We start from the raw sequence: 22,036 nt of genomic DNA on the forward strand, positions 1-22,036 counted from the left end.
TCAGAAGATTGATATCTAAATTATCTGGGATCCGACACCTATATCAAGAGTTAACCAACCCCAGATTACTTCCAAGTATATCACAGATACAGTATACAGTATTTCCTTATTTACTATATAATACCTGTAAAATATCTAAATACATGATTTATTCACCACAGTCAAATGCACACAGTCGCTTCTGCAGGTGTGCCTTTGTATACCTGCTGGAAGTCATAGACTCATATTGTTTTCAAAAATACATTAAACAGCTTGTCACATCATACTGTTGCCTTGATTAATGTCAAACATCATGTTGAACAGCATGTGTTCTTCTGCTTCCAACATATTGCCTTGGTTTTTTTTTTTTTAAAAAAAGGTGCTGTTGACAGTGTGTTATGCATTTCTGGGCCCATGTTGATGTTTGACGCCAGTATTGTCTTATTCCTGTGGATAACTGAGTACATTTAAACAACATGACATCACATCATGATACTGTACAAGCAGAATGGCCGGACAAACTTGCGTGAAGGCAGGAGGTAAAACTTAGTTGCTGATGGGCCCCTATTAACCCCTGTTCCTCCTCTCTGTGCAGTGTGTGTTTTTCTATGCTGGAATACTACTTGACCCCAGATTTTCTGAATGCTAATTTGATTAAACACATCAATTCAGGAATATGCAACATATAAGGACAAAACTGAAACGAAGAGGGTCTTAAAACTAGATTTTGACACCTCAAGAAAGGGCCTCAATGCTCATGATTTTGCCCCAACAATAATCAGCAGTTGTGTCTGTATTCTCAGCAGGAAGTCAAGCATGTTCTCAGTGGGTGTCAGGCTCTGCAAGGGTTGAGCTTTGTTACCGATTCTGATTGTGATTTTTATGGACAGAATCTCACGGCACAGGGAGTGTGGAGAATGTTCAGTATTGGGACCGGAGGATTGCATGTCTGGCTTCATTGAGCTATGACCTCCAGCACACTGGTATGGTTCCTAAAGCATTGGGGATCAGACTCAGCACTTCTAGGTTCGCCATGGTACTGCTGGAGCTGCTCAAAAGGAGTTCAAGTATCTCAGGGTCAGAAAGGGTAAGGTGAGGCGGATTGATGCCATGTCAGCACTAATTCAGGCATTGAACTGGACTGTGGTGTAAAGTGTGTGATTTAGTCTGTAGTCATCTATCTACTTTGCAACCCTCTCTTATGTTTATGAGCTTTGGTGACAGAAAGAATGAGATTGTGGATACAAGTGGCCAAAATGAGTTTTCTCTGCAGAATGGCTTGGCTCATGTTAGACATAGTGTAAGGAGCTCAGACATCCAAGGAGAATTCACACATTCAGACATCCGATAGGTATAACTCCTGGCATACTCCCACTGCTGGCAACTCCCTTTAGAGGTCTTTAAGGCATGTCCAACTGGGCCAATGCCACAGGGAAATCTGGCTTGGAAAAGTCTTGGCATCGCCCAGGAGTTGAAGGACATAGCTTGGGAGAAGGACATCTGGTCCACCCCTGCTTATCTTGCTCCCACCTGAATAAGTAGTTGGAATGGATGGACGGATGGAGTAATCCACTACCATACAAGATGAATCAGGAAAGACACAATTTCTTCACTTGCAGTAGCCACAATAAACCAGAATGCAATTGGTACCTGTGCAAGACACACTGTATTTTCAATGAGGCATGCACCAATGTGCATATACTAATTGGCAAGGTTGCTATATTTATATACTTTTATTCCCACCTGTGAATGAAAGCCTCTTCTTCTCTGGGGTTTGTTGAAAGTCTTTCAGAGGCACAGGAAATCAGGAACTGAAATAGAAGTCGAACGTGGGTGAGGTGAAGTGGGTGCACCATTGAAGCACCTTACAAACACTCATCACAGGAGTGTCACAGATTGATGATAACTAACAGTGTAAGAATACCTGAGGGTGGATTATTCCTTAAAAAGTTAATGCTTCCTGATGCCTGCCTGGGTGCCATTAAAGATGTATCACCCAAGTTTATTTGATCCAGCTGGTTTTTGATGATGAAACATCTTTGTAGTACTTCTAACGCCGTGTGCTTGGCATTTCCTAATCCAGCTGTCATTTTAGGTAACAGTTAATGACACCTTGTGCAGACAAAAATAATGTGAAGTCAGCCCTTAAACAGAATCAGTTTGACTGTAACAAGGGTGATCAGAGTTGTGCTGCCGAGACACAACAGGAAGAGACGTTTTCAGGACTTCAACACCCAGCTATGAGAGAGAAAAGTCACCTTTGCATTGAGCGCCGTTCACTGCCAGTTCTTTATTTGCCACATAGTACGAACCAAATTAACAGCACAGACAAATGCGGTCACGCAATGTCATTGTTTGAATAGTCTTTTATATATTCTTTTACAGACAGAAGGGTGGATACTGTGAGTCAGAGTGAAGATGAATGAGAGAGAGAAGGAAACCAACAGGGAGATGGAGGGTAGTTAAGGGGAGAGAGGTTGGTACAGTTTTCCTCCTGGACTTAAAAAAAAATGTGTTCTTGTTCATGTGGATGTTGGAGTGTGTGTCAGTGTGGCACTGGAGAGCCAGTCTGGGCTGCTGCTGGTACCAGGGGAGAAGAGTGATGACAAGCAGAGAGAAGTGTCAACTCAATACCATTAAATGAATTACTCTTCCCATCAGTCAGTCTCACACTGGACAGCGAGTATCACAAGTTTGACAAGGAATAGTCAGCCTGCCCAGCCTCACCAAGCCTCTAAGTGATCCACTGATGATATTCCAGTGCATGGAGCTCAAGAGCTTTCATATTGAAGATGTTTTTCACTTTAGAATAATATGGAGTTAAAATATTTAGTATGCGCATTATGATTTTTATAGTCAGTTTATAGGCTTTTTTTTTACAGCAGACATTTTGACTTGTAGCTTTAAAAACACAAGTGTAACTTGTCACATAAATGATCTGAAAAAATCTGAGTCGAAATGGGTGACAATAGAGGAAAACTATCGTAGCTTATTATCTGCCTTGCACAATCTGCTTTTTTTAACCTCCCGTCAGAGTATAATGCTCCACAAACAAGGATGACAGTTATGAGATGGGAAACGATGATACATCTTTTGAATAAACTGTGTGAAAGTTATTGTCCCGTTAATGACCGACTGAACAAGTTTCCTACCTGACGGTTCTCAAACTTGCAAACAGAGCAAATAATGAAGCTCGGAGCTCCCGCTTCTGTAACTCTTAATTGAATTAAATGATGTACAAAACAAAATGCCAAAGAGAAGTTAACGGCACAGTGCAGAGAAAATAAGAAACTAATAAATAAACTAAACTAAGCTATTGTGAACTGGTTAGCGTGTTAGCCGGCTGCAGTAGTTTACCAACTAGCCCTGTGAGTAATTCCCTACGTCACCAAGCTTCTAGGACCAAGTCTTTTGCAAAGATGCACAATTGCATTTCACAGTGCTATTGTGACCATGCCAGTGAGCCAGAATGCACAATACCAGGGTCTTGGATCTGGTAAACCTGAATGTAGTGCAGCCATTATTAAGGTTTTGTAACTAAACCTGTGCTAATACAGTACAAGTAAGCTGGTCGATATGTTGGTCAATTCTGTACAAACAACATCTATTGCATGTCTGTCAGTCCTGGATGAGGGATCCCTCCTCTGTTCCTGAAGTTTCCTCCATTTTTTCCCCATTAAAGATTTTTTGGGGGAGTTGTTTTTCTTACTCAAACTTGCTCAAACTCAAAATTGCTGTACAGACTGAAAGTTCACTTGACTTGACTATGACATGCCAAAATGTGTAACCACATACTTGGATGCTAATGGAAAATACATTTTGTGAGGACTGATAATTCTGAAAAATGACTTCTTATTATCAATGCACTAAAGTCAATTTGAATGTTATGGGAATAGGCATGTACTTGGGGTTGAATCATATTATAACAGTGGTTCTCAAAGTGGGCTGTGGGGACCCGCTGGGGTCCTTGAAAGGGTTCCAGGGGGTCTCAATGACAGAATGTGTGACTATTTTGGTCATGGGTTTCAAACACTTTTTGTAATAAAACATCTAAAAGCAAAAGTCTTATCAGATGGGGGACCCTGGAACAAAATCTTATCAAATAGCATTTGCTTTTATCATAAAGCAAAAACAAATAATTCACAACGATTTCAGACTTGTAAAAACTCCAGAAACACTCAGAAAAAATGGTGTTAAATGCTGTGAGCAATATAACCTCATTCTAATTAAATAATTCTCATAGGATTGGTTGGAGATGCATCTGTCTTGCCAAGCAGACTGCAAAAGGAGTCTCTTGCAGGCCAAAGATGCTTCACTACTTGGATTCTCCTTGGCATCACTGTCTCTCCACTTGATGTTTAATTCAGAGGGAGCTTTTTGACCTGCTGGAAAGGTGTTGATGTTGAGATGACAGTGATGAATTACCTCCATGTGCTGTGACCTCAGGTGGTACATTCGCACCTTCATAATTTAATCCTCCCCCTTTTTTAACTTATATCTTTTTTGACAGGATGCAGTGGATGATTCCAGGTGACTCTCATCAATACAAAATCAGTTTTGGACAAGACATTTTTCAAAATATAAACACTCCTGAAAAAATTGAAGTTGTCACACTCAATTCCCAGGAATAAAATACAAGAATTGGAGCAAAAATAACACCTTAGAGTAACTTCGAACACAGAAGAAGTCAGACTTCCATCCACTGCCAGATACACATGCACACACACATGCATTGTCAGACCCTGCACTGTAGAAACAGGATAAATCATTTAAATGACTGGTTGTATGACCCAGACTGAAGTATTATAGGCACTGAATGTGGTCAAGGCTAGTTCAAGGAGCCAACCAGTTGCTATTTTAGTGGCTAATAGGCTCAGAGTCTCTGTCTGCAGACAGCTACAGAAAAGGCCGTTGGGCTTATGTTTGTATTTTGATATATAGAACATATCAAAAAAATATCTGTCCATTGTGATATACTTTATAAAGCCAGTATTTGTAATCAATGTATATATGCATGCATGTATGCATGTGCAGGTCTTTTTATGCTAATGCATGCATATGTTTTAGTGGCTGAATTTCTATTATGTCATTTTGCAAATGATTTAACAACAAATAAAAGCACAGGAGAGGAATGTGCGATTGTGCTGCCGATAGATTTTGCCAGCATCATGAAATATTCAGTTGAGTGCACCGACACTGAAATGATTTTATCACCTGATTCATTCGAATCTGTTAGACATATACTGACGGAGAGCTGAGAAATGTGGTCTCCCACCCGAGAAAATAGGGATGAATTGATGACTGAAGCAGATATATCACAATGTGTTCCCTAACATTGTTGAAAACATCAAATAAATTGCTTAAGAAACTAAGAAGAACACTTGCATATAAAATCTTGTAATAATAGCCACTGACTGATGCACAACCAAAAATCTTTCCTATAAAATCCAGATTAAGAAATGTAATATATCACACAGCATTCTGGACAAACAGGAGAAAAAATAATGGACCCATAAAAGAAATGATGGCTCTCTCCATTACAGTGTCTAAAACCTATGGCTGAATCCTTGAGCTACTAATGCAACCACAGAGCAGAGTGCGCACTTGCATGTTAAACAACTCCACAATGTTAACACTGTCTACGTCTGCTTTTCACTGCTCCCAAATCCATTAACTACTCCCCATTTCTGTCCCACCTGTGCTTAACCAACATATTCATCAGCAAACATGTACACCATCTGTGAGGCGATGAGAGGTGAGGAGAGGGGAGGTGAAGTGAGGGGAGAGGAGGGGAGGGGGAGAGGAGGGGTCGGGAGGGAGGGAGGGAGAGAAAAGAACACAACAGTCGAAGAAATTTTATGAGAAATTGTTTGTTGACAGCTAACACAGCCATATATAAAAATCTCCTGATTGAATCTGAGAGCAAACAGTATTGGTTTCTGTGTTCATCGACCTAGTAAGCCCTCCTCTGTATTTGAAGGTTTTTTTGTCTGCAAAATGTCAAGCCATAAAAGATCTGCCACTCCAACACCAAACCTTTCTCTCTGCATGCTATAGAGTGAATCTAAGGAAAGAATAACATGATAAATCTGCAATAAATTCTTTAAATTAATTTCCTTTGGAGTTTTTCGGTATGTACATATTGTTTCACATAATATCTGCTGATTTAAAAGGTTAGTTTTTACTGGATGGAGGCAAGTTACAGTATATTTAAAGGGGGTGTATCATGCACATTTCCAGGTCTATATTTATATTATGGGGCTTTACTAGAATATCTTTGTATGATTTACAGTCAAAGAAAAACTCCTCATTTATCTTATACTGGCCTTTTATGGAGCCTCTCAGTTCAGCCTCTGTCCGAAACAGGCCGTTTTAGCTCCTGTCTCTTTAAGACCCCCCTCCAAATTTCCAGTGGTTCTGGAGACTACGTAAACTAAGAGTAGAAGTTGGATTTCACTACTTTGACACACTCAAGCCTGAATCCAATCCAAAATATGCGCATGGACAACGTGAGCAACCTTAGCAACGAAGACTACTGAACAGACGGTCATTTGTGGGCATGCACGAACAATCTGATGTCATCACAAGTGTTTCAGAGGAGGTTGACGCCCTGAATTTTGTCTTACAGGGAGCATTTTTACATACATTCACTTCATGTTTTGGAACTTTGACCATGTTTAATATAGACATCTGATATTATAACAGTATAAAAATAAGGGAAAATCGCAAAACACATGATATGTACCCTTTAAGCAAGAATCTGCTAATTATTAGCGTCATATTATTGGCAGTCAGAAATGCAGGCTTTTAGTTTTTGGCCACAATTTTATGGTACAAAGTTTTTATCCCATGAATTTTAATACATGGCTCACACAAATGAAACAAACTAACTAACTAAAACAGGGCAGGATTAAAAGAAGTGCATAACGCTGCAAACATATTTAAAGACACGAACCAACGGCAGAGCTGACAAGCGCATCCTATAAGTGATAATTAAGTGTAATTCACCCTGTCCTTGTTTGTCTCTTTTGAATGACATCAAGTAGGGGAAAAAGCCACACTCACACTGTGTCTAAGAGTAGTAATTAATGCTTTTAATTCAGACCCGTCCTTGGCTGCTGTTTGGGTCCTGTACCACACAGGTCTCTTTGACCCTGTCTCTCTACAGGGGACCACCAAAGTGTGGAGGAGAGGCCTGAAGCTTCAAAGCTGATACTCTGGGATCCTGAAAATAGAACAGAAGCTACTGTATGTGAGTGAAGGGGGGGAAAAAAGTGCAGGACCATATGCTCTTCCTTCTGGCCATAAAACAAGATGATCTAATTAAATCAAGTGCTAAGTTTTACATGAGTTTGACAAAGCTTCTCCTGCTGAGAGAAGGTTCAAAGTCGGTGGTTAGCCAGTCATTTTTGGCACCAAATTCTTCACATCAATTGAGTGCCAAGGATTATTGTTTTGAGCAATCTCATATTTTAAGATTTTATCTACCTATACAGTATAGAAAATGTACTATTTGTGTTAATGTGCCAAACTTTAATCCTTTTAATTTCTCAATTTAAACATTTTTAATTCTGAGCTTTTTTACCCATGAGAATCTCACATCTTCTGAAAAACTGAATTTAACGACATCCCAGATGTTTGAATCCCTCACCACAATAGCTGAGAGGAACAAAAGAGATCCACAGGACGACGGGGCTAATTTATTCTTCGTATGCTAATTGTATCTGCTGACACTTATTTGAATATTATTCTAAATATGAACCGAACTCATGTGTTATTTACCTGCATTTCTGCAGGGAAAACATCACCGGCTGTGCGTGGTGTATTTACACATCAAACATCTCCCTCGCTTCCCCATCACTGCTCTCCATTTTTGTCTTTTAGTTTTCCTCCGATCCGTTCCCATCTGCTCTTATCTCCTCTCTAATCCTTTTAGGCTGCATCTGTTCTTTTCTTAAATACTTGCCAAATTATAATAATAATCAGCTTAAAATCAAACCATTGTAATTCATTACATTTGTTAGTGCTCTGCTACTTAAAATTGAATGAATGCAAGGTTGCAGAGAGTCACAATATAATACAGCTGCAGTTGATAAACCTGAAGATGTTTGAGTACTTTAGGTGAGCTAATGAGTTATAGCTGGTGACACCTGAACGGCTACAACAGTGAAAAAAATGCATCACTGTTAACAATCTAATCTAGCAATCTAATATCTAATAATATAGCAGTCATGGGGCATTTTTCTGCAGAACAATTACTTTTACTATGTACATTATGCTGATAATACTCCTGCATTTTTACTTTTGAATGCAGGATTTTGCATTGTAATATGAAATGGAGAACGATGGATGGAGAAGGAAGGCAGTCATGAAGTATCAAAACACCCAAAGACACATGTCAGTATCAATTTAATGGTCTACATGGTCATTTAATGAACTCCAGGCGTGAAACTACAAATATGGACACTGAGGTCATGTCTTCAGTATTCTTTGGAGAGGTTTAACAAAAGGAGCAAAGCGAATTCATACTCTACAAATAAATAGGTTTCACTTGATTGATACTTTTTAGGCTGATTCCAGTATTTTGTCATGCTAGCAGTGCAGCTCTAGCAGTTTTGATTGGTCTGTCTCTGGTTGTTTGGTTTTATTTGTGTTGTTTTTTCTCTGTGCTGGTTGTTCTCAAGTCTTGTAAAAAAGAGAAGCTGATTAAATAACATTTAAATAAAATAAACTAAGATGATGAACCTGGTACCATTTTATTATTGTCATTGCGAGTGTGTTAGCATGCTGACATTAGCATTTAGCTCTAAGTGCCGTTGTGCTAGTATCGCCTCACAGAGCCATTAGCATGGCTGTAGACTCTAAGTCTTGTTCAGACTCAATTTATTCCAACAATAAATAGACAAATAAAAGATTCGGTATTCAGAGAAGACACTGAGACAGCATTTAGGTTTTCATCTTGGGAAATAGAAATTGATAGATGATACAATAACATAATTAAGCAATGACCTGAATAAATAAAACACCGTCCTCTCTTTGAGGCATTTGATCTTTCAATTTTCAATTTTCCTTTGTCTCTAGTGCAATACACATGCTTAACTTGCACAAAAGGTAATTGTTACCTTGCATCTACTGTATGCACTTTTCGCTCACACTTAGCACCATAGCACTTTATTTTAGCTAATCCTATACAAAATCCATCTTTTTACAGATTTTATTGTTGCACTGCTATGTGTGTGCTATCCTATACAAAACCCATCTTTTATTGACTTTATTGTCGTACTGTTTGTGTGTGTTGTCATTATTTATCTGTACTCTGCTGCAAGCCGAATTCCCCCCAGTGGGACAATAAAGTAGTGAACTGATCTGAACATGCTACATATTTAAAATATTCCTTGTAAAGTGTTGTCTGATGCCACAGGCACTTGTCCGTTTTAAGGTTGTTCTCTAGTTTAATGGTTTGTTTCACAGAATGAATTGTAAAGCAGACTGTCTCAAGTGCAACATTCACAATGACTTGCAATAAATTCTTTAAGAGTTTTACTGATCTTTATTCCTTATGTATCGTCTAATTGGATCGTCTAATGATTAAGAGCCTGCAGATGTGAGATGGGTGGTGGTGGTCAACCAAACAGACCTTCATTTAGACTTCTAAGATATTACCACACTTAATATGGCTTGAGGCTGAAATGTTCATGCTGTTTTTCCCCTTCACTAATGAAAATGTCAAAGGAACAAGTTTTATTAGTGATGGTTAATTTTATTAATCTCATATATTAAACTAGGATCTGTTTCAAAAGGTGCATCATCATTTCAAGTGCAGAAACCAGAGAAGATAGCTGCTTACCATACACTGCCATGTTTGTTTTGGTCAAAGAATGGAGACAAAGGCACACTGTGTTTTGTTGAATGTCTTTTTTTTAACATAATCGTATGTAAAAATGAGCACTAAACTAGCCTTAATACCACAACATGCAAACACAGCAGTGATATTGGAGAAATGTATGTGACGCTTGGGTGGCTGGCTCTAATCACATTAGAAAAGCAACATCTTGAACTATAGCCACTCCTCAATCTCAAAGTCTATTAGAGCGGAAAAGCCTGTTATTAATATCCAAATATGACAGTCTCCGTGTTGTAACATTATCTCATTCTCTCTCAGCTATCTGATTCGTATGTAAGTGGGTCAGTGGTGCAGGGGCCTGGCTATGAATGGGCTCTGTTAGCTGAAGATCCACAGGCTCAAAGCAATTACACATTAACACAGGGGCTCCGTCCCAAATTTCCCTTTTAACGTCTGGCACTTAACCCTTCAGCTCTTTCCTAACCAGCCCAGACCACACATTAAACACACACTTTAACATTATTTGATTTTCACTTGGAAACACTGCATATCTAATGTAATTTTACATGAAGCAGTTTCTTACCAGCATGTACTGTGTTTTTTTTACCATGGATGTTTGAAGACAGGATGAGGATATGTGTACAAAAAAATTGAAAATGTTTTAAAATCTTATTTTAAATGTCTTTTTTCAAGGTTCAATTTTCAGTTTTACAATACAGAATTGCACAATGGAAAGAAGTTGTAGCCCTGCCATGCTACACACACAGAAAATGTATTAACAAATATTAAAATGTTTCAAATGAAAATAGAATAAAACATTAAAATCAGCAATAAAATACAACAAAGTATATAAAAGCACCACTAAAAGAAGACACAATAAGGAAAAATCATATTTACAAGATCTATACAGTTACATATATACATAAAAATAATATATATACCCATACACACAGTTTTCATAGGATAACTTGACATTGTTCATCATCACTGCAGAAGACGCCACTCAACACTAATCAGAGCTACACTCATCCTCATTATACCTACTGCTGTGTGATACTTTGGTTTATAGAAAAACTCTAAAGGCAATCATAGAATGGAAAACAACCACTGAATGAAGTTGTCAAATAGCAGCAGCTGGAAACAGTTGTTGCTGCCACAACAATGACATCCAGAAAGACATTAACAATGTTTTTAGACCTCAGACTGGCGTCAGACAAGTGTTTTTAGCTTAATCAGATATGGCCTCCAGTAATTCCAGACAGTCCCCGAATGAACCAGTAACATATGTCAATAAATCCATGACACCCTGGTTCCAGCAGTCTTAGCTATTACTTTAGTTTATCCTAACTCCTTGTAATATTCTTTATTCATTTTTTTTTAAAGAGTCAAAGTTTACTGCTGACTGTTTGCACTCAAGAAATTGCAGTATATGCTGAAAATATCTCCATTTGCTGCTCTGTCTGCATTTTCTAATGTTTAAGGCTCCCATATTCTGAACCGGTCAAAGCTGCTGTTTGTGAAAGACAAAACTGCAAATTTATACAGCCACCTTTCAAGCCCACAGATGGTGAGTATTTGATACTCAAAGGACACATTTCGGGTTTTTAATTTAAACCAAAATGTCTGAATAACAATTATTTGGTCAGATGATTTGACATTTGTTTTTAGTGTCTAAAATACATATTGTAGCACTTCTAGACAGCGATGGAAAGCAATTAAGTACAGCACTGAGGTACTTGAGTGTTACCATTTTATAAAACTTTATAAACTACATTTCAGCTGTAAATGCTGTGATTTTTTTTCTCCACTCCATTTATCTTACAGCTACGGTCTTGACCAAGGCCTCATTTACACTGCATGTCTTGATGCCCGGTCCCGATTTTCTGCCTATATCCGATTTTTCTGACCGCCTGTTTTACATCCACTTTTACAAGTGAACGATATCCGATAACTTTGAAACAACACCACATGCTTAAACAAGAGTTTGGTTACCAAAACGGATGTAAACAATTTGTTTTTGTTCTTTTCAGCGGACAGTAGTTGTGCCAGCTGTGCACATGAAAATAACGTTATATGTCATTAAAATGCGAAAAAGAATAAGATCGTTGCATTTCCGATGACGTGTGAATCACAATGACAGAGAATATCTGATCTGTCCGTTTAGATGACAGTCACATTGGTAGATATCTGATTACTATTAGATTTATTTCCACATATGATTGAGGCCCAAAACAGATCTGAGAATATCTGATTCCATGTGCTTTTTTCCTGTTTACACACGTTCATAATAGATATCCGATCTGTGCCACATGTGAGCAAAAAAACGCAATTGGGTCACTTTTACCAGGCAGTGTGAATGTGGCCCAATTGAGATTTTATATTTAAAAAAATATGCTAAGCTTATAAAATACAATAAATTGTTAAAGATTAAACCACAGGCTCCCAACATTTTTTGGCTTGTGACTCCTTACAAAGAGTCTACTTGGGACCATGTTTCGGATGTCATGCGTCCTCAATGTGCCTTGGGTGCGTTCACACCTCTACTTAGAGCTGACCACATTCAGAGGTGGTCTGGGCCACATGTAGCCACATTCATTTAGCAGTGTAAACGCAATGAGTCCTGGGGGCCACATCGAAGGACCGCCTACTGGACTGAGTTCAACCTAAAAGAGATTTTCCTCTAAACTTCTCAGATTAGATAATTGTTTGAGGTCTGAAGAGGAAAAATGAATCAATATTTCACACAAAAAGCAAAGATCCAAAAAAATGAATAACAAATTTCTGTAGCAGAACCTTAGACACATAAAGTACATTTTTCTGATAATACTTCTTTTGAATGCAGGTCTTTAAACTGTGATATTTCTACTTTTACTCAAATACATACAGGTGATGTGTGAGGTCTTCAAACACAAACTCCAATAATACATTTTATCTCTTTCTTTCAAAGGTCTTTGTGTGCTTTCTCCTTGTTTAACCTTGAACGGTTTGACTTGAGCTCCTCAGTCTTACCTGGAACATTTTATTGTTTCCTGAAGCTTTGTATTATGCAGGTTTGTCTGCCCCCCCCCCCCCCCCCCCCCCCCCCCCTCATACACCCTAAAGCTCACCACATCCTATTTTAACTCCTGAATCTGCTCCTCTGAAACATTTAACAAGCGTGTTGCACCTGGGTTTTGTTGCACTCTTTTTGACACATCACCTGTTGTCATAATTGGAGGGAGCTACTGTATCTGTATATCCCTATTCCCTACCTGCTGTTTCTTTTTTCCCCCTCCCTCATCTTCAACCCACTTTGATGTCCCACTTATCACCACTGACACTGTAAATAGTTCTGCGCTTAGATGAGAAATTAACTTTTCCCTCCAGCTCATGCTTTACTCACCCAGGATGCTGCCTCAGTACAATCCATGGATACTGATCACCCCAAATCCATCCTGTAAACACTGCATTAAATATTGATCATGGTATCATGCACAACAACTTTTTATTTTTTATGTATTTTTTTTTATTTTTTTTTGCTGCGCTCGGCTTAACGCGCACTGTGCGAAGTTTTCTCTTAATGAGACTCCTGTAGTGCTGCAAGTCGTCATCTTCACCACCACCAATTTGATCAAAGCATGAAGATTACACATTATTGAAATTAGTGGTGCATGGGAGGGCTTAAAAGAACAATTTCATTTTAATGATCACTGAGGAAAGCTTGCATCCAATACATTCTGTGGAAGAGTTACCATACACATAATATTTTCTGGCTTATCTTAATGCTCTGCAGGAAAAAAAAAAAAAAAAAATGTTAGAAGCACATACATTAGCTGTCCTAAAACGCCCATAGCCAAGAAGATTCATTAAGCAGTCTTTTTTTTTGGAGGCATCAGCAGGGAACAATCCATGGTTGACTGCATGTCTGATCACAAGATGCAGCCTGGGATCTTCTTTCTTGTCGAGTATCTGTGGAGCGAGACTTGTTTTTGATGTTATTAAAACATACATTGTAGTGCAATTAATGGTATCTTTACCTGTTAAGACATCATTCAGTCATTCATGAAGCATTAAAATGGTCTAAAAATCAGCTCCCAACACACATTCACACTCAGACACACAGACACAGCTCAGAGGTATAAACATGAAGACAGGTCTATCTATTCAACTGGATGTGGCCAAACACATTCTACAATGCTCCATCAAAAGGAGAAAATAGCATGAATATATTGTGTAAAAATAAATAGCATGTGGTGAATTAATAACCTCTTGACAATAAATTTTGTCTTCCCGTGTGCATGTAAAGAGGGGGCCTCTTACACTTACACTATGGTATCATTTAACATTTATTTTTTTATTTTAAATAATACAATAAATATACTACAAACGAACATTGGCTTTGGTAGAGTTACAAGTTCATCATTTTCTCTCCACTTCACAATTGTGGACATGACCTTTTTTTTTTTTTTTTTTCTTTTATTCATCTTTAGCATTGAAAAAAGGGATGTTTAACGATGAATAAAACGTGGACTGGAGATCATGTCACTCTACAAAATTATAACAACAAGAGAAAAAAACTTTACAATTTCATGCATACAGATAGGTTTTAATGCTTCAAAAGACATACAAGAGTGGATGGCCACAGTAAACTTGAATTTATTGACATAAAAACCAATATATCTTCTATCCTCTTATCCTTACACAGGTTTTTGACAAGACTGTGAAAACAAACAAACAGACAGACAAACGGAAAATCTACAAAAAAAAAAAAATAAAATAAAACAAAACCAAAAAAAAAAAAAAACCAAAAAAAAAAAAAAACAAAGGCAGCACCACTGCTGGTTCTGGAAATTTACAAAAATTTGTTCGTCCTTTTTTTTTATTATTATTGAGAGCAAAGTATTAAATTTGGGTGTACTGCATCACAATGAAAAATAAAGCCAAAGATCTACAAGCATATTGAGTTATCTTAACAGAAAATGGTTCAAGTCACATATTTGAAGAAAGAAAACAAAAAAAACGGAAACAAAACAAACCTACGTATGAAGGGCTGTAAAAATTCTGTGGTAGATACTAGTGGTCATAAGCATAGAGAGTGCATAGTTTGAACAAAGAGCATAATTACAAATAAGGGCAAAAATAGTAGACTGACAAGCAATTTTTTTGATGCTGCATGTGCAGACTCTTTCATCTGTCTACCTTGGTGACCTTCCTCTACTCTGATTAAATCAAGAAAAAAGTACTTTTCAAGTTGTTTCCCATACAAAAAAAAATAGATTTTAAGCCACCATGGCACTTAAAGCTAAATATATACGTGAACACCTTTGGTGGAAGGGTTTAGGGTTTCATACACCAAACAATTTTTTGCCCTTTTTGGACCAATATCCCTTTGGACGTTTTGGCCCAATCACAACATGTCCGCTTCTCAACTTCCATCAGTTTGATGTGATGATCCAACAGCAAGAGCCAAAATGCAGCATCTTAGAGCAATGATATGCAAAGCCAACAGCACCACCTTAACTTTCCTCTTGTTATTCCAACTTTTGGTACAAGTGTGGGACTCTTATCTGCGTGGTCCGCTGAAGCAGAAGATAACATACGCTGACATGCTGCACCGATCGGTAAATGGATATGTAGAGAAATGGCATGCAAACACCACTGCTGAACATAAAAAAAACAAACAAAAAAAACAAAAAACAAAAAATGGATGCAGCAAAGATCCACCTGCGTCAGACGTGGTGGACAAGAGAGTCAAGGGGCAGATGTTGATGGAATATTCTCACCACAAATTTCCTTTCATTCAAACAACACAAACTAGAAAAATACATAGCACCACAGAAGAGAGAAAATAGCACCTAGGTTTTGATTTCTTTGTGTTTTCATTAAAATGTGACATCATCTCCCAATGCATAGTCGGACAGATGAGTATTTGAGCAACAAAAAATATAAGCTGTTTATTAAGTTAATGAAATTTTGCCACCAAAAAAGGCGATCTGTTCAGAGAGCACAAGAGGAGGAATGTATTTCTTTTTTTCTTTTTTTTCCTTGTTCGTTATGCAAATCAACTGTCACATAATATCACAGAGCTTGTTTTCGTCTTTTATTTCCATTCTGTTCTTAAATTACAACAAGGTGTGCTCCACAACTGCAACAAGACAGGACTTCCTGATTTTTTGTTTTGTTTTTCAATTTACAAGTCGAATTTCCTCACGTCCAAAATATTTCTACAATTTAGATGTTATCCCTGTATCCATCGTCTCCTACCTCACAATTAGTAAAGTCACATGCATGTTTTGAAGCCAGAAGCAATAAACATTACCAGGAAAAATATACAGAATGTACTTACAAACATAAAAATTATTTATATATATTTATATATAAGATCCATTCCAAGAGAATGGGGAGACAATTATGCACAAACAAAGCTCCCATAGTGAATGAGCAAACAAACCAAACAAAAAGACAAGTGGAAAAAGCCAGAGAGATGAGGGAAAACATGAGATCAGAACTAAAGAAAGAAAAGAGCCAAATCAGATGGAGTCCATGGCAAGCGCAGCGACCGTCTGGAACGGCTGCAGCTCTCAGGGTCGCCTTCATTGTTTGGGACATAAACCATCTAAATCATGTGTGATGACATGGGGCTAGAATCGTGTACGTGTGTGCGCGAGTGTGTTGTGTAAGAGGCAGGATCTGACATCCAGTTTCAAAACTTGCATGTGATGGAGAAGGCACACTGAGGTTTCAAGGTTGCTCTTATTTCATTTTCCTCTATTCCTATAGAATTTCACTGTATTCTCAACTTGATTTCATTTTGCTCATACTTGTTGCTTTATGGAAAATGTTACTTTTTTACAAATAGAATTGTCCTATTCTTTTTCAATTGTTTTTTTCTTTCTGAGAAAACAAAAAATATGCTTTTTTCTCCATTTGCTCAGTAAACAGTCTTAGCCGATGAAACAGACAGGGCCCACTTCGAATCCGAACTTCTGCGTGGAGCCACCAAAGTCGTTGAACATGATGTCCACAAATGGCACCTGCTCCACCTTTGGTGTGTTGATCTCAAGTACTGTCTTTTCATAGCCCTTTTTCAACTGTTGAAGAGAAAATAGCACAGTAGGAGGGAGAGTCATTGTGTGAAAAAATCACTCTACGAATAAAAAAACATCACACACATTTGCAGGGCTCTTATTGACACGACAGAAACACAATTTCCTGACAATGTTAATCAAAAGAAACCCCCGCCAACCACCCGCAGACACTCACACAAACACACTCACACATCTCCATGACTCACCGCACATCCATCCACGACGGCGCGGATGTAGGGGTTGTTATCGTAAGACATCTCCTCATCGTTGGAGCCCAGGAAGCGGATGGCCTTGTCGTAGTTGTCCCGATCCAGGTCGTGCCAGGCCACCGACTGGTAGCAGTTGTATGTCATGTTCTGTCTGGCTGCAGCGCTCAGCAAACGCAAGAAGGTCATCTGGACCACGCCGATGGGGTTACCCTCTGCATCCACGTAGGAGAGCTATTAAAAGGAACACAGGCGGAGTTGAACATCAAAAGCTTCACGATGGGAGAAGGGACCAGTGTAAAAGAATGAGTGGACTGAGAGGAAGAATATTCTGAAGATCCTTAAAAACATTGACTGAACACACTGTCATGTCTATACTACGCAGTGTTTTTTTGTCTCTTGGGAGTCATTTTGATTTAATTTATGACTAGTATTCCTGTATGTATTCCTGTTTTACTGCTGTGTTGGGATTTCTCGGACGTGTTTTTTATTGTAAACAAATCCCATCAATACCTTCTGACATCCATATCCTGTCTGTTTCTCTCAGTTCCAAAGCCATTAATTCCTATATAATTAAAAATTCTTTAAAAACATGTCAAACATATATAGTTTTCATACCAATTTCCTTTAAACAGCTGGTCACTGTAGTTTTTAGCAGATATTACTCAAGCTGAAGTAAAAAGCACATTAGCTGGGGACTATTTTCAGCTGTGGATTAATACACATTTTGTATTTAAAATAGACTCAAAATAAACTGTGGTTTAACTGCAACTTCACAGCATGTTCACCGTAATGAGGGAGCATGATGTGTTTTTATTCGTTTTTGGACAACAATGGAGCGCTCTATTAAGCTTTGGCTACAAACATAATACTTATTAGCAGTAGGATCTATTCATCGTTGGTTTTGGTCTATTCATCGGGTCCGTAGACAATAAAAATAGTGAATATTATCAGCCCTTAAGTAATGTGCTAATAAGTGTGAATGTCTCAAGGGAAAAGATGAGTGAGGAACAGTCAACATTTCTTAAGCACTGGATCAAGTGATGATACTATCCAGAAGGGGAGAAAGGGTGCAAAATATTTTCTAGGCTTGATGCCTGGAAGCTGCACTGATGTGCAAGGCTTAATGTGGGAAAATCTGCCTTCAAAGTACAAAAAATAAGCATAACTAAACACCTAATTTAAATCTTGATTATGCAATTATGTAAAATATATATCCAATATGAACAAATTATGGTAAAATCCTGAAAATGTAATTTATTTAATAAGAAATGTGTTGCAGTAATGATATGTTAATTGCCTGTTAATTTTCCAATGATTAACTTAGAATTTGGCTTTTCGAGCTCATGTTACAGAAAACAGAGCAATATCCCATTAAGATGATTAGAGCGCTTTTTAATCCTGACTGATAAGATAGCAGGTTTGGAACCAGTCACGGTTTAGTTTAATGTCCGTAAGTGACAATCTGCATACCAACCATCAGGAATCCATTAGATCCACATGGTCGCTTCGTCTTTCAGACAAACAGGACTTACTGAGAGTAGAGCGCATGCAGCATCCATGCTGTGCAGCCAGAGCAGCAAACCATCTGTGAATCTGGATGTGTTCTCTCTCTCTCGACTTGTTCTTGCAAATAAGCACGCTTTCACACGCACACCTCAGCACACATGCAAACCCACAATACCAACACTCACAGTTGACATTAACAGAGAGAGCTAATCATCTCCTCCATCTATTTTTGCAATGACTGATTTACTTAGCTAATTAATCACACCATATAAACAATGAAGACTCTGTTCTCTGCAAGTTACGTCTATGAGTGTTGGCACTGTGGCTGCCACCATTGTTTCATCCTCAGAGTGGCTGGGTAGCCCCATGCTTTTCTCATTTACCCCACCACTCTTCATCTCCCCAACCCCACCCCGAGCAGTGTGTGGATCCAGCCCGACATCACCAGAGAAACATTACCTCTTCATCATCACAGCCGCAAGTCAGCAGTGACTGAGTACCCGGAAGCCCCTGGGTGGTGACTGAGTGCCTGACCTGTTTGACTCAGAGCTACTCCGCCAGATCTAAGTAGTGTTTAAGGGAGACACTGGGAATGTGAGTGCAGCTGAACAGCTGCAGCAAAGAGGAAATTACATGTATTTTTTGCCCCTTGTGGAGGATAGATGACCCGCTGAGACAGGAACTTGTTGAGATCTATAACTAAAAAAAAAAATCTAATGTGTTAGGAGGAAAAATGTGAAGTGATTTATTCGGTCTCAGGGGTTTTTTGTCCATACTATTAAATCAGCTATCTATGGATATACCGATACTTCTTGAGTCTGGAGTGAGTCAAGGCGCACAGTCACCCTTAGGCGATGCTCTCATAATGTAGCAGAGGTATGGCAGAGTGGATATACAGTCAGGAATTTCCACAGTGAAGCAGCGATATATTGTTTTCCTCCATTAGATGTCATATATGCTGCTTCATCACGGTTAAATCTCGTCTGTATGGTCCACAAACCTCTGCGCCATTTCCTCATAAGAGCATCCCCTATGTTGTTGGACTGAAGGTGAGTGCAGCTCATGCTAAATCATGCACCACAAAAGTGTAACACCCAACAAGCAAAGTGCCAAAGTACAGTATATACATACTTTGTGCAGTACCAGAACCATGCAGAGCCTGAGGCACACAGAGTCCCGGCCTCAGCCAGGACTCTGGCACCGCAGGCAGGGCCACTTACCAGGGAACCTCTCTTGTAGTGACTATACCATGTGCCTGGCGAGTCTTTGGGCCATTTTGCCATTTTGCTCTGTAAAATATAAGAGGCATTCAGGGAAGGGAAAGGGACTTGAGAAAGTCGGGAGTCTGGCTTACCAGTTTACCACGTTTGAATTCACTGAACCAGGAGCCGGGATTCTCCTTTACCCAGGATGTGAGCCTAGCCTGGGGGCATGGATCGACAGAGAGGCAGAGCAGGAGGAGGAGGAGGAAAAAACAGCAGTGTTAAAGAAAAGAAACAGATCTGACAGAAACACATCCCCTCTCAGCTTTTTTTTCTTTTTCTCCCCTCTTTATCCTTCTGTTTGTCCTCTGACGAGTCTTCCAGACCTGAAACAGTACTGAATGAGATCAACCAGACCAACTGGACCAAGGCAGAAGATTATAGTAAGCCATTATGCCATTTTGTACAGTACAAACTATAGCTGGCAGCTAATTGCTGCTGAAAAATTCATGAGTACACAGTGATTAATTAAGAAATGATCGCCTGCAATGAGCTCTTATACCTCGGTCTCTATCCCTGCTGTTCAGTGTTAGTGCTGTGTAGCCATGGCGCACTAACTTTGTTATGCCATTAAAAGCTGTGAATTGGCCAACAGGGCACAGCTCTAATAGGCTCAGCCATGACAATGATGAATGTCCCCATAATTAGATAGCAGGGTTTGATATGGAACTGTCATCAATAGCTTAATGCGTTAATGAATGATGGGCCGGAGATCACTTATCGCTGGGAGATGGCATACATTAGACCCATGCTGCCTTGAAGGTGACCTGCAGTTGTTTTCACCGCAGAGGGCTGAGCAGAGGAGGAAATATATCCTTGCTGTGACTTTCTCTTTTTCTAGAATCCATGACAGCAAAGCGGGGTTGGTGTCTGTGATTCTGTATAGTCTTTGGACAGTATGTCTACTGGATGTGCTCTTATAAAAAAAAAAAACTGTGCCAATCTAACAGATGTGGGAGTGTTTCCATTCTCTGTGCAAAGACTGACAGCACAGGCTTTTCTTTTCACCCCCCGACACAAATGAGAGCAGCCCATCACCAGCACGCTATAAAAAGTCTGCTTCATTATTCTGAGCTTAAGCAAACTCCTTCTCCTCTGAGGCTTGGTGAGTGGGATCATTAAAGTGGCTGTAGCACTGTGCTATTACACAACCCTCCACTTGTCAAAAACAGTGTTCCCAATGTTTCACCACTCTCCTACTCTCCTCTCCACTACACGCTCACGCATAATGAACCAAAAACCTCCTCAGTGTGCCAGTCACCTGCCAAAGGCCTGTAAAAATGTGATAAAATCCTTAACGGCGTTCTATCTAAAAATGGCACTAAAACAATAAGTGTGTGGTGTAAATTTGTGCGTTTGAATGAAGGAGTCATTCCCCTGCTGTCGCCGGCTGTCAATACTAAACCATGAGATTTAGCATGTTTGTAAAATAACTTTTCCTCGGGCCTCATGGGAAATGCAGGCAGTGCTGGTGAGTCATCTCCTACATCTTCTTACAACAACACAACAACACAACAGGTAATCTCATGGAGGCTAATTATATGGATACATGAGTAGGAGCAATGGAGTTACTGTTGCAAACAGCACTGTCTTGAGATGTTTTGGTTATTTTTACAGTATACACAGCGCTTAGTCTCAGACTTGAGGAAAAAAGACAATTGTTCACTTTTCTGGAGTATTCAGCTTAACTGTAAATCATGAAATGGAAGCTAAAAAATAGTAATAATACAATTTCTTCCCCCTTTTCAAAAGTCCTTGCCTTTTTCTGCTCACTGTATCCCCAACCTGACTGTCCTTGTGCCTGTGTGTGTGTGTGTGTTTGTATGTGTATGTGTGTGTGTGCATACAATCAGCCAGACTTACCCCTTCAGACTTCTTATCTGGGAAGATGCAGCTCTCTCCACCTGCTGTGAAGTTGCAGTAAACCTTGAAGGAGTCCCGAGAGCAGCCCTGGTTTGGATCAATCCAGTACTCACCTGGAGATGTGAAGAGAGTGGAAAAAAAAACAGACAGAAGTATGTATGAATTGAAGCCTGCGCTGCGCTCCTTCAGGTCAAGGCAATGTCTCACGTTGTATAGCCTAGTGCTAGAGCGTCTCTGTGTTCACTCTAAATCTATTATGCCTCTATTGTATTTGGGGACTTTGTGCAGGGAGAAAAACACCAAACT

At 39.1% G+C, this 22,036-nt stretch overlaps 1 protein-coding gene across 2 annotated transcripts in view; it reads right to left on the reverse strand.

Moving 5' to 3' along the window:
- Positions 1-14,387: 14,387 nt before the first annotated feature.
- The window catches only part of col5a1 (procollagen, type V, alpha 1), a 75,062-nt gene continuing 67,413 nt past the window's right edge, over positions 14,388-22,036 (reverse strand). Inside the window, exons 63-66 of one of the 2 annotated variants that reach the window (XM_042394431.1) lie at positions 21,731-21,843; positions 19,826-19,894; positions 17,097-17,330; positions 14,388-16,893 (exon numbers count right to left, since the gene is read on the reverse strand). In XM_042394431.1, the coding sequence (XP_042250365.1) occupies positions 16,747-16,893; positions 17,097-17,330; positions 19,826-19,894; positions 21,731-21,843 (563 nt within the window). In that variant the 3' untranslated portion in view covers positions 14,388-16,746. Of the gene's footprint in view, positions 16,894-17,096; positions 17,331-19,825; positions 19,895-19,959; positions 20,029-21,730; positions 21,844-22,036 lie in introns of both variants that reach the window. The other variant, XM_042394430.1, reaches the window with a different exon arrangement.

This window comes from Thunnus maccoyii, chromosome 19 (genome assembly GCF_910596095.1).
Source record: "Thunnus maccoyii chromosome 19, fThuMac1.1, whole genome shotgun sequence".
Lineage (NCBI taxonomy): Eukaryota > Metazoa > Chordata > Actinopteri > Scombriformes > Scombridae > Thunnus > Thunnus maccoyii.